Source organism: Amblyomma maculatum, chromosome 1 (genome assembly GCF_055883805.1).
Source record: "Amblyomma maculatum isolate TAMU_Amacu chromosome 1, ASM5588380v1, whole genome shotgun sequence".
Taxonomy (NCBI): domain Eukaryota; kingdom Metazoa; phylum Arthropoda; class Arachnida; order Ixodida; family Ixodidae; genus Amblyomma; species Amblyomma maculatum.
Genome location: NC_139344.1, coordinates 365,645,615 through 365,664,523, shown reverse-complemented (window position 1 = coordinate 365,664,523; position 18,909 = coordinate 365,645,615). Strand labels below are relative to the sequence as shown.

General features: G+C 45.2%; 1 protein-coding gene across 1 annotated transcript in view; it reads right to left on the bottom strand.

Annotated features, from left to right (window-relative positions):
• Positions 1–18,681, bottom strand: part of LOC146208024 (sodium-coupled monocarboxylate transporter 2-like) — a 48,060-nt gene extending 29,379 nt beyond the window's left edge. The window contains exons 1-5 of the mRNA XM_084591715.1: positions 18,349–18,681; positions 7,041–7,106; positions 6,275–6,326; positions 5,009–5,076; positions 3,027–3,184 (exon numbers count right to left, since the gene is read on the bottom strand). Coding sequence (XP_084447841.1) covers positions 3,027–3,184; positions 5,009–5,076; positions 6,275–6,326; positions 7,041–7,106; positions 18,349–18,681 — 677 coding nt within the window. The remainder of the gene's footprint in view (positions 1–3,026; positions 3,185–5,008; positions 5,077–6,274; positions 6,327–7,040; positions 7,107–18,348) is intronic.
• Positions 18,682–18,909: the final 228 nt, after the last annotated feature.

Here is an 18,909-nt window from a genome sequence, read left to right as displayed (position 1 = left end):
TGATATTTAGTTTTTATGTAAATTATTTAGTACAGCTCGGTAAAAATACACTTTACATACGCTTCACAATTAAACCGTTTCGGCTTATTAATAATGGACAATTTAAACACCTATGCTAAAAGACTTCTTAGTTTATATATTTATAACATTTAAATTACCTCCCTTGTTGTTTAGTGTCATCATCCCTCATTTTTTTAATAAATGTGAAGAGATTATCCTTAGAGCCACTAGTACAGAATCTAACAGTCCTGCTCGAGCTGTTTAATGCTGCCGATCAGCCATTTCTGAAGGCTGGTTCTGAATTGAGCAGGGCTGCATGTCCAGATTTCGGATTGCGTCTGGGCTGCTGCTTAGTTGATTTGGCAGATACCAGGCCATGCAACAGAGGATGCACACCTTACCTAAATGTTGGAAAGCTGGTTATCCGTCTATCGGTTCAGAGTGTGTAGGTATTGGGCTTAATAAAGGCCTCCTTTTCATTCTGCGTGCTTCTATACGGGCCTCAGTGCTGGACCCTCCCCAGACTGACGACGCAGAAGATTTCTTCCCGACTTAATGCGGATACCGAAAAGCTATTTCCCTTTGTGCCGCAGCTCGTGAGACGAGAGCGAGAGTTCAGCGGTGGTGCGCAGATTCTGAAAGCCGTATTTTGATCTGTGTGATCTGGCTGATCCTGCACTGCTCTTAAGGTAGTACCCAAAGACAGCTAGTGGACCTTTAATTAAGACAATATTTTGATTTGTTTAATAGCGAGTGGGATCGCCGCTTTTTCCGTGATGCACTACGTTTTGCCTCTTGCAGCTCTCTTGCTGACCGTACTCCCAGCATGATTTCGCCAGCCATATTTGCTGCGCTCTTGTACTTGTGGGGGATCTGTACTATACAGGATGTTTCTTTTTTAGTGCAAAATTTAAAAATCGAAAGGGACTTTAGAATTTTTTGAATCCTAGGGCTATATTGGGGGTTACTGCGGACACCAGGTAAGAACAAGAAGGCTTCAATGAGTTCCGAAATTAACCAAATTAATTGATTAACATTTAAATTTTAATCTTTGGAAGTATGTTGTTTTTTCTCAATTGGACGTCGACCTCTCCAAAAAAGCACTGCAGTGAAAAAAAAAGTTCTGTTTAAAAATAATAACATGGTAATGTGACCTTGATAGGCGATTTCACTCATTAACACAGCCCTAGTGGCGCGTACAGCGGAGACCAGTCGGCAAATACGTGCTCTGAGGCAGGATGCAAGCGCCATGGCTGTGCGCATTGCGTAAAAACGCAGCCACGGCGGCTATGAGCGAGGCCGTGGTCGAAATGAAACACAACGAACCGCTGTCCTTTCGTCTGGTTCAGAGGTGACGCCAGCAGTGTGACGAAAGCTCCAGATGGAGCGATCTACTTCAAAGGCGCTGTGCTATTGTGTTAAACTGCCTATCAGTTTGAACGTTGAGGGCTTTAGAACGCATGCACGCTACAGTTTTTAAGATAGTCTTTTCTTTTTTCGCACCTATACTATTTGTAGACGAGCTCCGATTCTGTCTACATTTAAAAGATAATTGGGGCTCGAAGTTAATTAGCGAATTAATTAATGTATTTCGCCTTTTTCGTGGTGTCTGTCACAGCCCCCAGTGCAGTCCCTGGGCTAAAATAAATCTAAAGCAAGTTGCGTTATCTTTGTGGTAAATTGTCGGACGTTCTAAAAACAACACCCAGTATCCTTATAATCAGTTTTGCCCTGCCTCATCTTCCGACCTTTTTGTGCAAAGATCACATGTTCTCTAAGGCGGCACCGACATGGATCTCCAGAATCGGATTGAGATTTTGCCTCGCCTCTTTGTAGCCAGGAGGTTTGGGATGTCAAGCCTGTACATTGCTTTGTGGCCTCTCCGGGACCCCCAAAATGCCAGCCTATGCGACGGGTAATGTTCACCGATTATCTCATCGACCGCGTTGTTATGCCCAGCTTCTGTAACTCTTCTGTTTGTTTGCTTTTTATATCAGAAGCCCTACAGCCCCCTTGCGAGCTTCAAGGATTTTTATACCCAAAGTTTCTTTTTTTCTCTTCGGATGATAGCTTGCCTTGTAGTCGCTGACACGATTCTTTGAGGGATAAAGGATTGACGACTATTGCCATCCCCTTCTTTTCTCTCCAGTTATTGTTGTTGGTATGTCTGCTTGCCAGTCTGCTGTCTTGCTACGTGACTTTCTTGCTTTTCGCAATCACGGTTTTCATCCATTTACTTCTAAATGTATCGATGTCTAGTGTTCTAACAGCGTCTACTAACTTGACTATCTGCCCGTGTAGCATTCTGTTTGCCTCCGTTGCCTATTTCTCGAGTGTGGAATGGTGAAGTTCTGGTTTTACTACCTTCGTACAACGAAAGCTGATTTCTAAAGCCTTCCAGTGTTGATTTGGGATTTCTTCCCGTCGCCCAAATTGCTGTGTGGCCTGCTCATAGCCTCTGTCTCATATCCTGTATCCGCCCGAGCGACTTGTGCAAGTTGATACGGCCTACGGTGAAGAGATGAGATTTTCAATAACCTTGACCAACTGTTACCTTGCTTTTTTATAAGACCTGACATTCTCTTGTATACTCAGCTACGAGCATTGCTATATTATTTAGATGTCCATGTTCCCTTTAATTTACTTGTAGTAAAGTGCACCATGTTACATTAAAAAAAAAAGTATTTGCCAACGAACTCAGCACTACAAAAGACAATTATTACCGGCTGGATCAGCTCTTTTTTGTTTAGTCACTGCACACTCTTTGAAAATTAAATGGTTAACCTTTTCTTTGGAGAGGGCAATAGTAAATCAAGTATTATGGACTTTTGTACGGTGAAAAATTTCATATAACTTCAAAACGTTTCACACACCCGTACGCAAATGTTGTTCCTTAATTCAATGAATCTATAAGTTACTAAATACTATATTCAGTTGAGAGCTTACGTGTTTGTCAAACCTAATATAACCGGGTACACTGTGCTGTGCAGGTATTACAAAATTGATGAGCTGAAGGGACAACTTACTTTGCAATGTACGGGCGCAGATCGAAGTCTGAGATTGGCTGCGGTGATGCTTCAGGGCTGTTCCAGTCGATGATAATTTTGGCGACGATGGTAGTGGGCCCGAATAAAATGAAGAGAAGCTGCATACAGTCTGTCCAGACGACGCCTCTAAGTCCGCCCTTGTTTGATTTCAGAAACAAATTGGTTTTACATGCTCAATTGCAGGGATATTGTTGAACACTAGCACACTCTGATTGGCGCTTGACACAAACGTGCCAGTAGTTTCGATTTGTGAGGTAACTTTGGCTATTTTATCTTAAAGGTCAACTCCGGTGGTTTTTCCATCATTCTGTGTTTTTGGTTGAATTACATTCCTCGGCACGTCCTGACTCGAACACAAAAAAAACGTTTTTCGAAATTCCAATTAGAAATATTTTTAAAAAGAAAAAACAGCAAATCGAAACCGAAACTGCTTTCACGGCCAGAAACGACGTCCCAGGTGACGAAATGGTGACGTCACACTCAGTATTAGAGAAACACTCGTACATGCGTTGGATGGTGAAAATAAAGTATGGGAATCATGAAGCATTGCATAAAATGTCTGAGGTAGTTCAATATAAGCCTCACAATTTCATAATCATGCGGGAAGTGGACAGTAACGCCGGTATACTGTTTGTGATGTCAGAAACTCAGTGTTGCCGGCAGAAATAGTCTCAACTTAAGCCATGAAATCAGCATATTTAAAGTCGTGTTGCGCGAGAACGGATAATCGTACGGCGCCCAAATTTTGTAGAATGCCTCAGGACGGAGAGGAGAATTTACAGTAAAATTTTTATTAGAATATTCGAATGTCAAAAACCCCCAGAGTTGCCCTTTAATGATCTTAATCCGCACATCTGACAGTGAGCTCAACTTTCAAGAATTTTGTGTTTGAAGTTTGCCCGCAATATGCCATTTTGACACTTTGGTGGTTAATCGGGGATCATTTTCATATGTGAATGCTTTGAAATCTGCGTCTTGGTATTGATAGTAGAAGTACTGCAAAAACTTTTGAACACTAAAGGACTCCCCAGCATGGGGCGGCAGAAAGTTAGGTAGGCGGAGAAGGTTAGAAGTTCTCAAGGGTTACGTGGATGCAGCTAGCACAAGACCGGGTTCATTGGAGGAATATTGGAGAGGCTTTCGCCGTGCAGTGGGTATAGTCCGGCTGATGATGATTATTATAGGACTCACCGTTTATTGTTACGAACACGGAATTTATTGGTCACTAGTTTACCTGTTCGAAAATAACCCGAGCTTCTAATTGACATTTGATTTCAGGATAAAATTACATTGGGAAATAATGGGTCTCAGAGTTGTTTCGGTATACAAGAGTCCAACGAGAATAAAAAAAAAAATCAGCCAACTAAATGATCCTTACTCTCTTTTAAGAATTTCTCACAAAGGAGTACAAAATGTGCCATTGGATACTGGGTCCAGGTTGCTTAATGAAGTCGTTTTTGTTTGTTTTGAACGCTTGGTGAATGTGGTGCTATATATATTCAGCACAATCAGCCGCCTTTTAAGCATGTCTTAATTTCAAAATTTTTAGGCAATGTTTCTCTTCGTCTTGTTAGGCTTGCCGTAACTATTGCTCGAATGCAAATTTGCGTTTACGTTTAAATGCAGTAGAGTAATCCGTTTTAACGAATGCGCTGAGCTAATAATATTTCAAGACGAAGGATATTATCATAATTGTGAACCCAATGACGATTTTCGCTTGCTGTCGCCGAGGTACTACCGATTATTTTAATTCCCCCTCAGTCTATGCATAATACAAAGTCCCTATACGTGAAACTGTATTTTAACAGCGGTTGCAGCCATATGATGATAGAATATGTCTGCTACAGGATCCAGACGACTTCTTTGGTATATGGCACCGTTTCTGAATATCACGCATTAACTGCCCCAAAAGAGCAACCAGGTTCTGCAGAGTCCTAACTACATTGTTCGGCAGTACTCACCAGTGCGGTATACGCAGTTCCGCACAACCCAATTGCGATGTTGCACCACATAAGAGGGGCGCCGAAGACTGCATTAAAACAATCCGCCGGTTAGTGCTTAGCACAGCGCGAAACCGGGCAAAAAAACAACAACAAAAACCAAACAAACCAACGAACAGCTTTATAACTCTGACCATTAGGGTTTTATCTCTCATTTAAAGTATTCTCATTTTCATATGTTTCCAACATATATTTGTATTTACTTGCAATATTGTAAACAATTTCAAAATTTCGGAGCATTCCTAAACTGAAGAGTGTTAATGACATGAAGAACGACCCTAGTGAAAAAACCGTATGAGTCACAATAACCTCATACAGATTTCTCATACTAAACTCGTACTAAGCTCATACAAATCTCATGCAATCTCATATAGTTCTCAAAAGATGAATGGCATTTGTATGAGATTATATGAGATTTATAAGAGTTTACTATGAGTAATTTGTATGAGGTTATTGCGACTCACGGGGTTCTTTCAATAGGGGGACACCCCCGAGTCAATTAAAATACTAACAAAGAGGCTCAAAGTAGCAGTCAGACGTTCCGGCTGTGACGAACGACGAAGTTAAGAAAGCATTGGAAAATAGGAAAAGGGGGAAAGCAGCTGGAGCTGATCAGGTAACGAGAGATTTGTTGAGGGACGACGGGATATCGTGCTAGAAAAACTGGCCACCCTGTATACGCAATATCTGGTGTCATCGAGGATACGGGAACCATAGAAGAACAAAAACATTATCTTAATCCATAAGAAAGGGCACGCTAAGAACATGAAAAATTACAGACCAATCAGCTTTCTGTCTGTTACCTATAAGGTATTTACTAAAGTATTCGGTAATAGAATCAAGGCAACTTTAGGCTGCAACCAAGCAAAATATCAAGCAGGCTATTGATAAAGGATACTCTACTATCGATCATATCCTTACCACCAACCAGGTGATAGAGAAATGCTCGGAATATAGTCAGCCCTTATACATAGTATTCATTGATTACGAAAATAGCATTTTACTCGGTAGAAACCTCGGCGGTCATTCAGGCGTTGTGAAGTCAGGGTGTAGACGAGCCGTACGTGAAAGTCCTGGATGATAAATATAGAGTGTTCACAACACTCATAGTTATGCATATAAAGAGTAACAAAATTCCTATAACTTGCTCTGATTTTAACCAAGTCGAAGAAACGTCCGCGCTTTAGAGCGGACGAGCAAGAGGTTTTATATTTTATGTTAACGTACCCGTCATAACCGTCAGGCTTGCTGCGTGGATGGAGAGAGCTCCAATGGTTTGCTGTAAGTTTAAAATTGCGGTTAGCGCCAGGCATACTAACAGCTGGATTCACTTCGCTCCCGGAATTTTCGCATGCTCTTAACACGTAAAAAGGTTCAAGAGCCAAGTAAAAGGCCTTGCCTGCAACTTTGCTATGCAGCAGGCAAGTTTTTTCGCGGCAGGCCTGAATATAATTGTTGCGCTAGCTATCGCACTCCTGCTCGAATCAGAGAGAAACACGGCTCCAGGAGTAGAGCAGTTTCAGATCCATAGTGCATCAGCGCAACGTCAGGTAAGCTTCTCATAATCAACAGCTGAAGTAATTTACTAGCTTCGCAATAATATAGGTGTTATACCTAACCGATAGTCGCAGGTCACAGGCCGTTATGAACGGGGCCACGCGCAGTCTTTGCAGCGCGGATAATTTCGTAGAAAATGTTAGAAAATATTAGCTTGCGTGCCTGCTATACAACTTTTATGACACTCGTAAAGATGAATTCAAATATATTTTTGCAGGAGCCATGAACATTTTCAGCTGTAGAACGCATTAAGTTTTATGCAATAAATTGGGAAAACAACTCAGTTCACAAGTGAATCAACTGTTGGATACATTACATTATAAAAGAAAATAAGTGCTCTTTAAAGAGAGCAAACGTTTAGGGCCTTCATTTTCAAAGCCGCGCAAACATAGAGTGCATTACTGATAGCCTAAGTGGTGAGACTTGGTTTTCTTACCGTTAGTAAGATGTAGATGAAACATATCGTGATGGAGATGGTGGCATCAAATCGAAGTCGAATGTACTAAAACAACAACAAAAAAAAAAACGTTGACTATTACTGGCAGTAAGCTTACTGTCTGTTACGTATAAGTTATTTACTAAGGGTATCGCTAATAGAATCAGGACAACCTTAGACTGCAATCAAGCAAAGGATCAAGCAGGTTTTCGGAAACGGTACTCTACTATCGAGCATATCCATACCATCAACCAGGTGATAGAAAAATGCTCAGAGTAAAACCAGCCCTTATACATGCATTCATTGATTACGAAAAAGCATTTGACTCAGTTAAAACTTCGGCGGTGATGCAGGCATTGCGAAATCAGGGGGTAGACTAGCCGTACGTGAAAGTGCTGGAAGTGCTACGGCGTTTCTGGGTAAGAGACAAAGCTGGGTTCACGTCAGTTTGAACAGTATGTCCAGTGCTCTCGGGAGGGTTCTCGTTGGCCAGCGAAAGGGTGCAATTGGCGGATGGCGCACTGACTTCGTCAAAATAAGCGATAGCTGTACCTTGCGGTAAATGGCGGTATTCGGCACTAAAGTTCGTTAAAAGTAGTTCAGTTCGTTTATTTCTCAAGGCAAAGATTCCCCGAGCGACACAGACTTGTAGGCTCAACAATAAATTCACGTTCATTTCCGCGAGGCCTTGTAAGGCGGGGGGGTTGTCGCACTGCACTGTAACAAACAAGCTGGTGCGTGGACGTAGAGTGACATGGTCGTCGCACACTCGGAAAACTGGCCTGTCTGTGTAGTCTTCGCTGTGCTGTCTGTACTCGTCGAAAATTGTGCGATGAGTAGAAAATGTCACCATGAAGTCACGGAGGTCTGATTGCGTCGTTTTCTCTAAGAAAATCAAGGCTGAGAATCAGGTCCTTGGAGCACTCTGCTAGCACAACAAAGCCACACGAGCAAGTTACGTGGTGAATCTCGACGCGAGCGGTGCACACTCCGAGCGGCGTTACCACATGCCCTCCGGCTCTCCTTATCGGGGCTCCGTGCCAAGGAGTCAGGACTTTTCGCAGAGTGGTAGCTAGGCCATGACTCATAACGCTAAAATCAGCGCCGGTATCTACAAGGGCAGTCGTGTTGTGGTTATCAACGGCGATCGGTATCTCGGCAGAATGTAGCTCACCGTCGACAAAGTGCGGCGTGTCAGGGATCGTCGGGCTGACGGATCGTTCGTTGCGTCGAATTACGGTGTCGAAGGTAAGCTTCTGTGATCGTCGGGAGGTCGTCGGACTCGTTGGTCGTATGGTGCGTCGATTGGAGGCGTCGGAGGAAAGCTTCGGTGATCGTCGAAAAGTGGTCGGACTGTTGGTCGGAGCGACGGGTCGGAGGTCGGTCTGTGTGATCGAATCGGTGAGCGGAGGATGTTGGTCGTAGTGTCCATCGACGGCGGCCCTACCCCCGAGGGTCGCCGTCTTCAGTTTTCCCGGTGCGGACTTGGGGACTGCCTAAGGAAAGAACGGCGGCTGGTTGAAACCTGTCTCGGCGGTGGTGACCTGGACTGGCGTCGCTGGAGGGACGCAGGTGGGACGTGGTCGCTGAGGTATTGGTCGATGTCCCGAGGTCGTTCGCCATAGCGCGGCCGAGGGGCATCCGGGGAAAATCCGCGCAAGCGCATCCGACGGTACGGGCAGTGGCGCAGAACGTGACCGGCTTCGCCGCAGTGAAAGCACAAAGGCAGATTGTTCGGCGTGCGCCACGCGTGTGCTTTGCGAACGGGTGGTCGACCTTCAGGCACTCCAGTCGAAACTGGATATTGGTGTGGAGGACGAGCGGGAGGGGCAGGGTTGCAGGGTGCCAATGGTTCAGGTGCTGGGGTACGCAACACGTCGCTGTACGTCATGATCTATGGCGCAGGCGGCTGGGGTGACGGTACTAATGGCACTGCTTGGCGGAGCTCTTCGCGCACGATATCCGAGATGCCCCCAACACGTGGATGTTGTTCGAGAGAGGGCAGCTTTTGCAGCTCTTCGCGCACAATGCTTCGGATAAGTTCGCGAAGGGCTTCCCTGTCGTTTCCGGCCATTGGCAAGCGGAAGTCTACGGCAGCGATGTTCGCAGAGCGATCAAAATGTGCAAATCGCTAATTCAAGGCACGCTCGATGCTTGTTGCTTCTTTCGTAAAATCAGCAACAGTACGTGGAGGGTCACGTACAAGGCCAACGAACAACTGCTCTTTGACGCCTTGCATAAGGTAGCGCACCTTCTTTACCTCCGACATGGACGGATCCGCCCGGTTGAAAAGGCGAGTCATTTCTTCCGCAAACATGGCGACGCTTTCATTAGGCCGCTGTGCTCGGGACTGTAGAGCGAGTTCGGCCCTCTCTTTTCTTGTATCGTTGCCGAATGTTGCGAGCAGCTGCCGCCGGAAATCCTGCCAGGTTGAAATGGTAGCCTCATGGTTTTCGAACCACATCTTGGCGGCGTCTTGTAATGCGAAATAAACATTCTGCAATTTTCGCTCCTCGTGCCACGCATTAAACACAGTGACCCGGTCGTAGCTGGTCAGCCAGTCCTCAACGTCTTCGAACTTGTCGCCATGAAACGGCGTGGGCATACGCGGAGTATGACAGATCAGCTGCTGGGCCCTCACGGGAAGCTGAGTGGTGGTCTGAATTGCCGCTGTAGTCATCGTGGTTCGCGGTGGGGAAACAAGAGGACCACAGTTCAGTTCAGTCTTTCAGTCGTGTCCGACTCTTCGTGACCCTATTGACCATGTCACGCCACGCTTTCCGGTCTCTCACTATCCTCCTAACATCACATAACTTCATCTGCAGTGCCTCGAGGATGCGATCTAAACATCGCGTTCGCTGCCTACCCCTTCTCCGGAGACCCTCAACCTTTCCCAACATCAAATCTTTCTCCAGCGACTCCTCTCTTCTCATCAGATGACCAAAGTAGCTGAGCTTTAACTTTAGAATTTGACCCTCCAATGAGCAGTCAGGGTTTATGGTCGACAATATTGAATGATTTGATCTTCTGGCAGTCCAAGGAACTCTCAAGAGTCTTCGCCAGCACCACAATTCAAACGCGTCAATTCTTCGGCGGTCAGCCTTTTTCACAGTCCAACTTTCGCATCCATACATCACAACTGGAAGTCAGTGCGCCCCTTAATGGATCACTGCCTTGTCGTGGCGGAGGGGCTTGCGAAACTCGATGAAGTCGTGAGCTCTGCTGTGTAGGGCCACCCAAGATAGACAGGTCACGGCAGAGAGTTCTGACAAAATGTGATTCACTGGAGAAGGTAATGGCAACCCACTCCAGTATTTCCTGCCAAGAAAACCCTATGGCCAGTCACAATACCATAAGAGGAGCACACTCGGGTGCTAAGCCTCTCAAGCGACGGCTCGCCTTATGCACAGGTGTCGTGTCCACGGTGTGTAGATGGGCGTAGGGGGCAGTCAGAGGCTCTTCGTACATGGGATTCTCCCAGCACCTCCACCAAAAATGTCACAGAAGCCAGTGAAACTGGTTCAGCAGGTTTACTTAGGACTAAGTAAAAGCACCGGCAAAATCAGGCAATGAACCGACTGGCGGGCGAGCACCGAGAGCGAAGAAGACGAGCGCGTGCCAGTCTCCCGAGCTCGCCACATGGCGGCGCCAGTACAATAGCATTGCAGCAATATATATAGGGACTGCACAGCAACCATAGTTCTGCATAAAGAAAGTAACAAAATTCCCATAAAGAAAGGTGTTAGGCAAGGAGACATGATCTCCCCAGTACTATTCACAACTTGCTTAGAGGAAGTATTCAGAGACTTGGAATGGGAGCAGTTAGGGATAAGGTTAGATGGAGAATACCTCAGTAATCTGCGATTCGCTGATGACATTGCCTTGCTAAGTAACTCGGGGGATGAACTGCAAACATTGATTGATGACCTAGACAGCAAAAATAGAAAGGTAGGCTTAAAATCAATATGCAAAAGACTAAGGTATTGTTCAACAGCCTCGGGAAGGAACAGCAGTTTACGTTAGGTAGCGAGGCACTGGAAGTAGTAGGCGAATATGGCTACTTAGCACAGGTAGTAACCGCAGATCCGGACCATGAAAAGGAAATAACAAGAAGAATAAGATTGGGATGGAGCGCATTTGGCAAACACTCGCAGATTATGACTAGCAGCTTACCGGTATCGCTCAAGAGGAAAGTATACAACAGTTGCATTTTACCTGCACTCACATATCGGGCTGGAACGTGGAGGCTAACCAAGAGGGTTCTACTTAAGTTGAAGCCAACCCAGAGGGCTCAGTTCAGTCGTTCAGTCGTGTCCGACCCTTCGTGACCCTATGGACCATGTCACGCTACGCTTTCCGGTCTCTCACTATCTTCCTAACATCACATAACTTCATCTGCAGTGCCTTGAGGATGCCATCTAACCATCGCGCTCGCTGCCTGCTCCTTCTCCAGCGACTCCTCTCTTCTCATCAGATGACCAAAGTAGCTGAGCTTTAACTTTAGAATTTGAACCTCCAATGAGCAGTCAGGGTTTGTGGTCGACCATGTCGACTGATTTGATCTCCTGGCAGTCCAAGGAACTCTCAAGAGTCTTCTTCGCAAGCACCACAATTCAAACGCGGCAATTCTTCGGTGGTCAGCCTTTTTCACAGTCCAACTCTCGCATCCATACATCACAAATGGAAAGCCCACAGCACGAGTTATACGGATCTTGGTTGGCAGACTAACGTCTCTGCTCTTTACTAGGCGGTCAAAGCTAACCATTGCTCTCTTTTCCAGAAGCAGGCGTCTCCTAATTTCCTGGCTGCAGTCTCCTTCCGAGGTTCTCTTGGAGCCCAAGAAGAGAAAATCTGTCACAGCTTCCACTTCTTGTCCATTGATGCTCCAGAACTTGATAGGGCAAGACGCCATCATCTTTGTCTTTTTAATGTTCAGTTTAAGCCCAAACTTCTCACTCTCTTCTTGCACGCGCATCAGAAGTCTCTTGAGTTCTACTTCACTCTCTGCCATTAAAGTGGTATCATCCGCATATCTCATGTTGTTGATACGTTTTCCAGCAATCTTCACTCCAGCTGAAAACTCGTCCAGACCGGCCTTCCTCATGATGCACTCTGCAAATAGGTTAAATAGGCAGGGCGACAGTATGCAGCCTTGCCTCACTCCTTTCTCCATCGGAAACCAATCAGTAAGTCCATGCCCAGTTCTGACTGTGGCCTCTTGTCCTTCATACAGATTCCCGAGGAGACAGATGAGGCGAATTGGAACTCCCATCTCTTGGAGAGCTTGCCACAATCTGCTGTGATCTACGCAGTCAAACGCTTTCGCATAATCAATAAAGCAGAAGTGGATGGGTTTCTGGAACTCTCTTGCTTTTTCCGTGATCCAGCGAAGGTTGGCAATTTGGTCTCTAGTTCCTCTGCCCTTGCGAAACCCAGCTTGCACGTCCGGAAGCTCCCGATGCACATACGGCTGCAGCCTACCTTGGAGGATTTTCAACATCACCTTGCTAGCATGCGAAATAAGCGTGATCGTGTGGTAGATGGAACAATCTTTGGCACTGCCTTTCTTTGGAATGGGGATGTAAACTGACCTCCTCCAATCCTGTGGACACTGCAGGTGTGACCAAATCTTCTGACATAATGTATGCAGAATGTTAACAGCGTCATGGTTGAGGGTTTAAAGCGACTCAGCAGGAATGCCATCAATTCCGCTTGCTTTGTTCTTAGCAAGGCTGGCTAAGGCCCATTCAACTTCACTCTTCAGGATGCCCGGCTTGAAATCAGTAATCACAACCGTCTTATGTTGGGTTTGTACATTCGGGTCCTTCTTGTACAGTTCTTCTGTGTATTCCTGCCACCTCTTCTTTATATCTGAGGCTTCAGTGAGATCCTTGCCTCGTTTTTCCTTTATCATGCCCAGTTTAGCACAGAAGCTTCCTTTGATATCTTTGATTGTCTTATACAGAGCTCTTGTGTTATTTAATTGGCTGTTGTCCTCAACGGCTTGGCACTGTATGTTCAGGAAGGCATTCCTATTTCTCCTTGCTATTTTTTGAAAATCCGCATTGAGTACCTTGTATCTTTTTCTTTTCCCCATAACTTCTGCCATCCACCTTTCCTCAACTATTTGCAAAGCCTCTTCAGATAACCAGTTTGCTTTCTTGCATTTCTTTTGCTTTGGAACTACCTTAGTAGCAACTTCTTGTATTATATCACGAACATCAGTCCACATCTCTTCGGGCTCTCTGCCTTCTAGATCTAATTCTTGAAATCGATTCCTCACTTCCACAGCATATTCTAATGGAATTTGATCCAGATCATACATGAAAGGCCTTCTAGTTTTCTGCGTTTTCCTCAATCGAAGCTTAATTTTGGCAACAAAAAGCTGATGATCGGTGTCACAATCGGCCCCAGGCCTTGTTTTTACTGCTCGTATAGCGCTTCTTTATCTCTGCCAACAAAGAATATAATCGATCTGATTCCTGTACAGACCATCCGGTGAAGTCCATGTGTACAGGCGCCTCTTGTGCTGTTGAAAATGAGTATTCGCTATGGTCAGGTTGTTTTCTTGACAAACCTCTACTAGCCTCTGCCCAGCTTCATTTGGCTCGCCAAGACCGAACTTGCCTATAATTCCGGATATTTCTTCACTCCCGACCTTAGCATTCCAGTCTCCTATGAGAAAAACGACGTCTGATGATGGGGTGCGGTCTAAAAGGCATTGCAGGTCCGCATAAAATCCGTCAACGTCAGCTTCTTCAGCAGTAGTGGTCGGTGCATAGACTTGGATAACTGTTATGTTGAAAGGGTGACCTTGGATCCGAAGTGAAATCATTCGGTCGTTTTTGGTGTTGTACCCTAGCACTGCTTTGCCCATTCTTCTGTTTACTATGAGAGCGACCTCACTCCTTCTCTTGGATTCGTGCCCACAATAAAAGGTCGCCGGAGTTAAATTCTCCCATTCCGGTCCACTTGAGCTCGCTGGTACCCAACATATCAATGTTCAATCTGTCCATTTCTCGCTTGACGACATCCAGTTTACCTTGCGTCATAGATCTTACATTCCATGTTGCTATGTGATATATCTCCTTGCAACATCGGACTTTCCGGTCGCTTCCCGACACATCCACAACTGAGCGTCCTTTTGGCTTTAGCCCAGCCGCTTCATTCGTCCTGGAGCTACTAGGAATCGCCCTTTGTTCATCCCCAGTGACATGTGGGACGCCTTCCAACCTGGGGAGCTCATCTTCCGGCGCCATATCATTAATGGTTTTGTGACTGGCCATAGGGTTTTCTTGGCAGGAAATACTGGAGTGGGTTGCCATTACCTTCTCCAGTGAATCACATTTTGTCAGAATTCTCTGCCGTGACCTTTCTATCTTGGGTGGCCCTACACAGCAGAGCTCACGACTTCATCGAGTTTCGCAAGCCCCTCCGCCACGACAAGGCAAATAACCCAGAGGGCTATGGAACGAAAAATGGTAGGGGTAACTTTAAGAGATAGGAAGCGTGCAGAGTGGGTCAGAGAAATAACTCAAGTTACTGACATTCTAGTGGAAATTAAGAAGAAATGGGCATGAGCAGGACATGTAGTGCGATGAGAGGATAACCGATGGTCGCTTAGGGTAACAAACTGGATTCTAAGGGAAGGAAAGCGTAGCAGGGGGAGGCAGAAAGCTAGGTGGGCGGATGAGGTTAAGAAGTTCGCAGGGGTTCGCTGCTAGCACAGAACAGGGCTAACTGGAGAAATATGGGAGAGGCCTTCGCCCTGCAGTGGGCATAGTCGGGCTGATGATTATAATGATGATGATGATGATTAATGGCAAATACTTGTAGTTACTAACGCAGGGACTACAAAGCGTTTTTTTTTTCACATGCCTTGCTGGGGATATAAATGGTTTTTCTCGAAATATATGTTATCTTTCTTCAATATATACAAGTATATCTGCATGATAGCCGGGAAAATGTGACAATAAACTCTTTGCAGGCAGATTGTAGAGAAAGGCGGATAATAGGTCCGTGCTATCAAGCAGTTAAAATACGATTTTTAAATTATAAGAAAAACAGTCACTTTTTTTAAATAAATGTTTATTACAATATGGGATCAGAGGAATTCAGAACCTTAGGTGAGCTCGATTAATAATTCCCTAAACGGACCCCAGTCGAAAAAAACTACAGAACTGTGTCAAAAATACGACAAAATATCCTGTAGTTCTGTTGTATCCATCAGATTTTTCTGTAGTTCTGTAGTACTTTTCTGTAGTTCTGTAGTTTTCCTGTAGTATATTTCTGTTGTCTGTAGTTCTGTAGTACTTTTCTGTTGTAACTACAGACATTTCTGATGTTACTACAGAATTTTCTGTTGTCACAACAGGTTTCCCGTCAAAAACCGCACAGAAATTCTGTCGTAACATCAGAAAATTTTCTGTTGTTTTTTCCGACTAGTAAGTATCGATATATAGAAAGTAAGGTTTTGCACTCAAAAATAAGTCAGCATCGCAACTAACGCACTAGAAGCAGCGGGGCTCATATAGCCCCGCTTTACGACAAGGAGATAATTGTAATGTGGGCGTCTAGCTGGCGCCTTTGCTTTCTTCATATCCAGAGATGTCAGCATAAAGGTGTCTTGGCCGTGCCGGGAAGGACGTTTGAATGATGAAAGTTTGATAGATTACAAGAGAAGCTAGTGTACAGCACTCCCGACATACACATGCTCTTGAAACGGCGTAGCCGCTCAGACAATAAATAGTCGCTTCATTACATTCGGCAGCCCTGCTTCGACGCCGTATTGGAGGTATGTTCCGACGTTGAAATGTTGTTGATTTAGGGTTGCGCGAGAACAGACGGGAGCAATACCAAGTTGCGCAGTTTCCGCGAGCGAGGCTCCGATGAGGAAGGCCGAGCCTCCTTCATCATATCACTACATTCACTACTTTACACAGAAGAAAAGCTCCGGTCCGGACACGCGGATGACAAAAAAAAAAAAAAAAACTAAAACAAACCACCTTTTGTGCTTCGGCCTATACAAACGCGTGGCCGTGCAATGAAGAGGAACAAATGGAGTTCCACCGTTCCTTTTGCATTGGTTGAGATCAGGGCTTGGTTTGGTGGGCATACTTCCGGGCTCGATGTGTTGAGCCGTAAAACTGGCTCGCAGAACTTGAAAACGTGCTCACTTATAAATTTAAAGCCTCGCATTCAATCATATAGATGTGCGCTCTAAAATCAAGAGGAAAAGTTTCGGCTGGTTAGTGATAAAAAGAAATAATCATCATTTCTTTACCGGAAACTATGGACATGACGTCCACTATGCCGCAGATTTCCAGGGCACATACCACATCACCATGATTTTTATTCATTTTTTAATTTAAATTTGCACAAATTAAACAAAAGAGACAATGCTATATGTGCTGGCGTGATTGCCTCATCATACTGCCTGTTAGATTTTATTTTCGTTTTGAAGAAAACTATATTGAGAATTTCAGAAATTTCCGAGATATTACAAAACAATTAAATTTTATTTTTTACAGTTTAGATACACAAAAGGACGTGAAAAAATTGCAATCAAGACACTTATGCAGGGATTAAGTTTCAAAACATTAATTTCGTCAGAAAAGGCAAAATGCAGACGGTCCGTGCCAGGTGTGCATGCAGGAAGCGTCAAACAGTAAAAACAAGACCCGAAATCGTGGTCATTGATGCCACATTGTCGAGATAATTCCCTTTACGACATCTTGCGGTTTGTTGAAACGCTTTACTTTCGATGTTCAGCGGAGGAATAGCGTTTAGAAAAGGGTGCGAAACGTGTAAACTCATTCAAAAGGTGCCAAAATGTTGATGTTGACACTTCCACAACAACATGGATACAATGTGTTGAAATGAAATCGTTACTATTAACAGTAAAACAGCTATTTGGTGGGTTATGGAGAAAGAAGTCGGGTGCCATTCATGCTGAGGAATTCATGTAATCTGTTATTTTGAGTGCTTTGCCCTCATTAGCATACACACCACCGAAGCTACTTTGTCGGTAGCATCAGAATCCTTTCGCGCATGCATTCTATAAGGCGCGGCTCAAATGAGCACAACTAACTTTCTGCGGTGCCACTTCTCTTTTATTAGACAGTATATGCACAGTTTCGTAAATGCAAGGTTTGTCCAGAAAGTAATGACACAAGTCGTCGCGCCCATATGTGCGCAATTCGGAAACCGATTTCGAGAATTGGTGGGAGATCCCTTAAATCTACAAAGTCACGAGTTCGGTCGGCTTCGAACGGGCGAGGCGAGTAGACGGGCTTGAGCATGTACCTCTGTTTCTTAGCTGCGTTCAGGAAACTGGAGCGAACTTCGGAACAGCCGTACGTGGTGAAGTTTTGCAATAAACTGAGAATTTCATCTACCGAGACACTCGTAATGATCAAGGCAATGATCGATGGGCTGACTGCGAAGGTTCAAATGGCACAAAACATTCACAGGAGTCCGTGAAGACGTCAAGTTCGGCAACGGTCCGGGAATCCGTCTACGACATCTATGGACGACGATAATGATTGTATACATTTTATAACAAACACTCATCAGTCTTTAAGTGTTGTCCTGATTGTAGAATCTCTAGCACTTCTTCAATCATAAGTACATTTAAATATCGAATAGGTTTCTGTAAAACATGCGCACAATCATTAGCAGCGTCCATAGCCGTCTTCACGGCCGCCTCTAAATGCTTTGTACCGTTTGAAACGTCGCAGTCACTAGATCGCATCATTGCCTCTATCATGACGAGGGCCTCGGTAGGTGATTTGCCCAGTTTATTGCAGAACTTCACCGCGTATTGCTCTTCCGACGTTTTCTGTCCAGTTTTCTAAACACAGCTTCGAAACAGCGGTACACACTGAAGCCCGCCCACTCCTTTTGCTTGCTCAAAGTTAACTGAACTGGTCACATTTTGAAGCTAAAAGGATCCCCACGGACCCTCGAATCCGGTTTCCCAACTGTGCTAGTATGCGCTAGTATGCGCACAATGCCACGACTTGTCTCATTACTTCCAGGACAGACCCTGTTTTAAACGCTGAATCGAATCTCAAGAGCGCCTGCTGCCAAACCTGCAGTGGCGCTTGCTCTCAAAGTGGCAGCATTAGACTCTGCATACATGCAAAAGGAGGGTGGTGGGAGGAGGGTTATATTATATCCTCCTTTTCTTAATACCTTTCCCCGCACTTTTGTTCCCAAATTTGGCTGCTCCAAACATGAATTCTTTGATCTTGACCATCATCTTTAATTCAACTGTCTTTCATGCCACAGAAACGGAGAGGCTTACCTCGAACACGGAGGTCACACGAAGTTTGTACAGAACAGGGAGGAACAGCCAGGTCGCTATTGGTGCAGCGACCGCCGTAGTGACGGATGTCCACATGAAGTGGAATCCGTACGCGTAGAAGTGTCCCGTCAAGCCTATCAGTCCGGTTGACGAGATCAGGCTGGCCACCACGGACGCGGCCAAAGGCAACGCGCGCAGAGCCCGGCTCCCTAGGAACAGTTCTGCCGTGGTGTTTGCAGAGCGCTTCATTTTAGGCAGTGCAAAGTAGAGGCCCAGTCCCAAATTGAGAGCCATCAGAATGCCAAATACAGCGTACTCGATGCCTAGAACCATAGCTTGTCCTGTTTTCGGCTCTTTCTGGCACCAGGGAAGACGCTTTGCAGGTGCCCTTTAAGGTGAGCCTGCGGACAGCATGGCGGAATCGGCCAAATGAAATTCAAAGTTGAGTAACCGTCTCTTCGACGCAAGGCGAATTCATGGAAGTTTGAATTATAGACGGTTACACGTGATAGAGTGCCAGCAAGATTTTCGTCATACGAATCAGCATACCTACTAACTCCG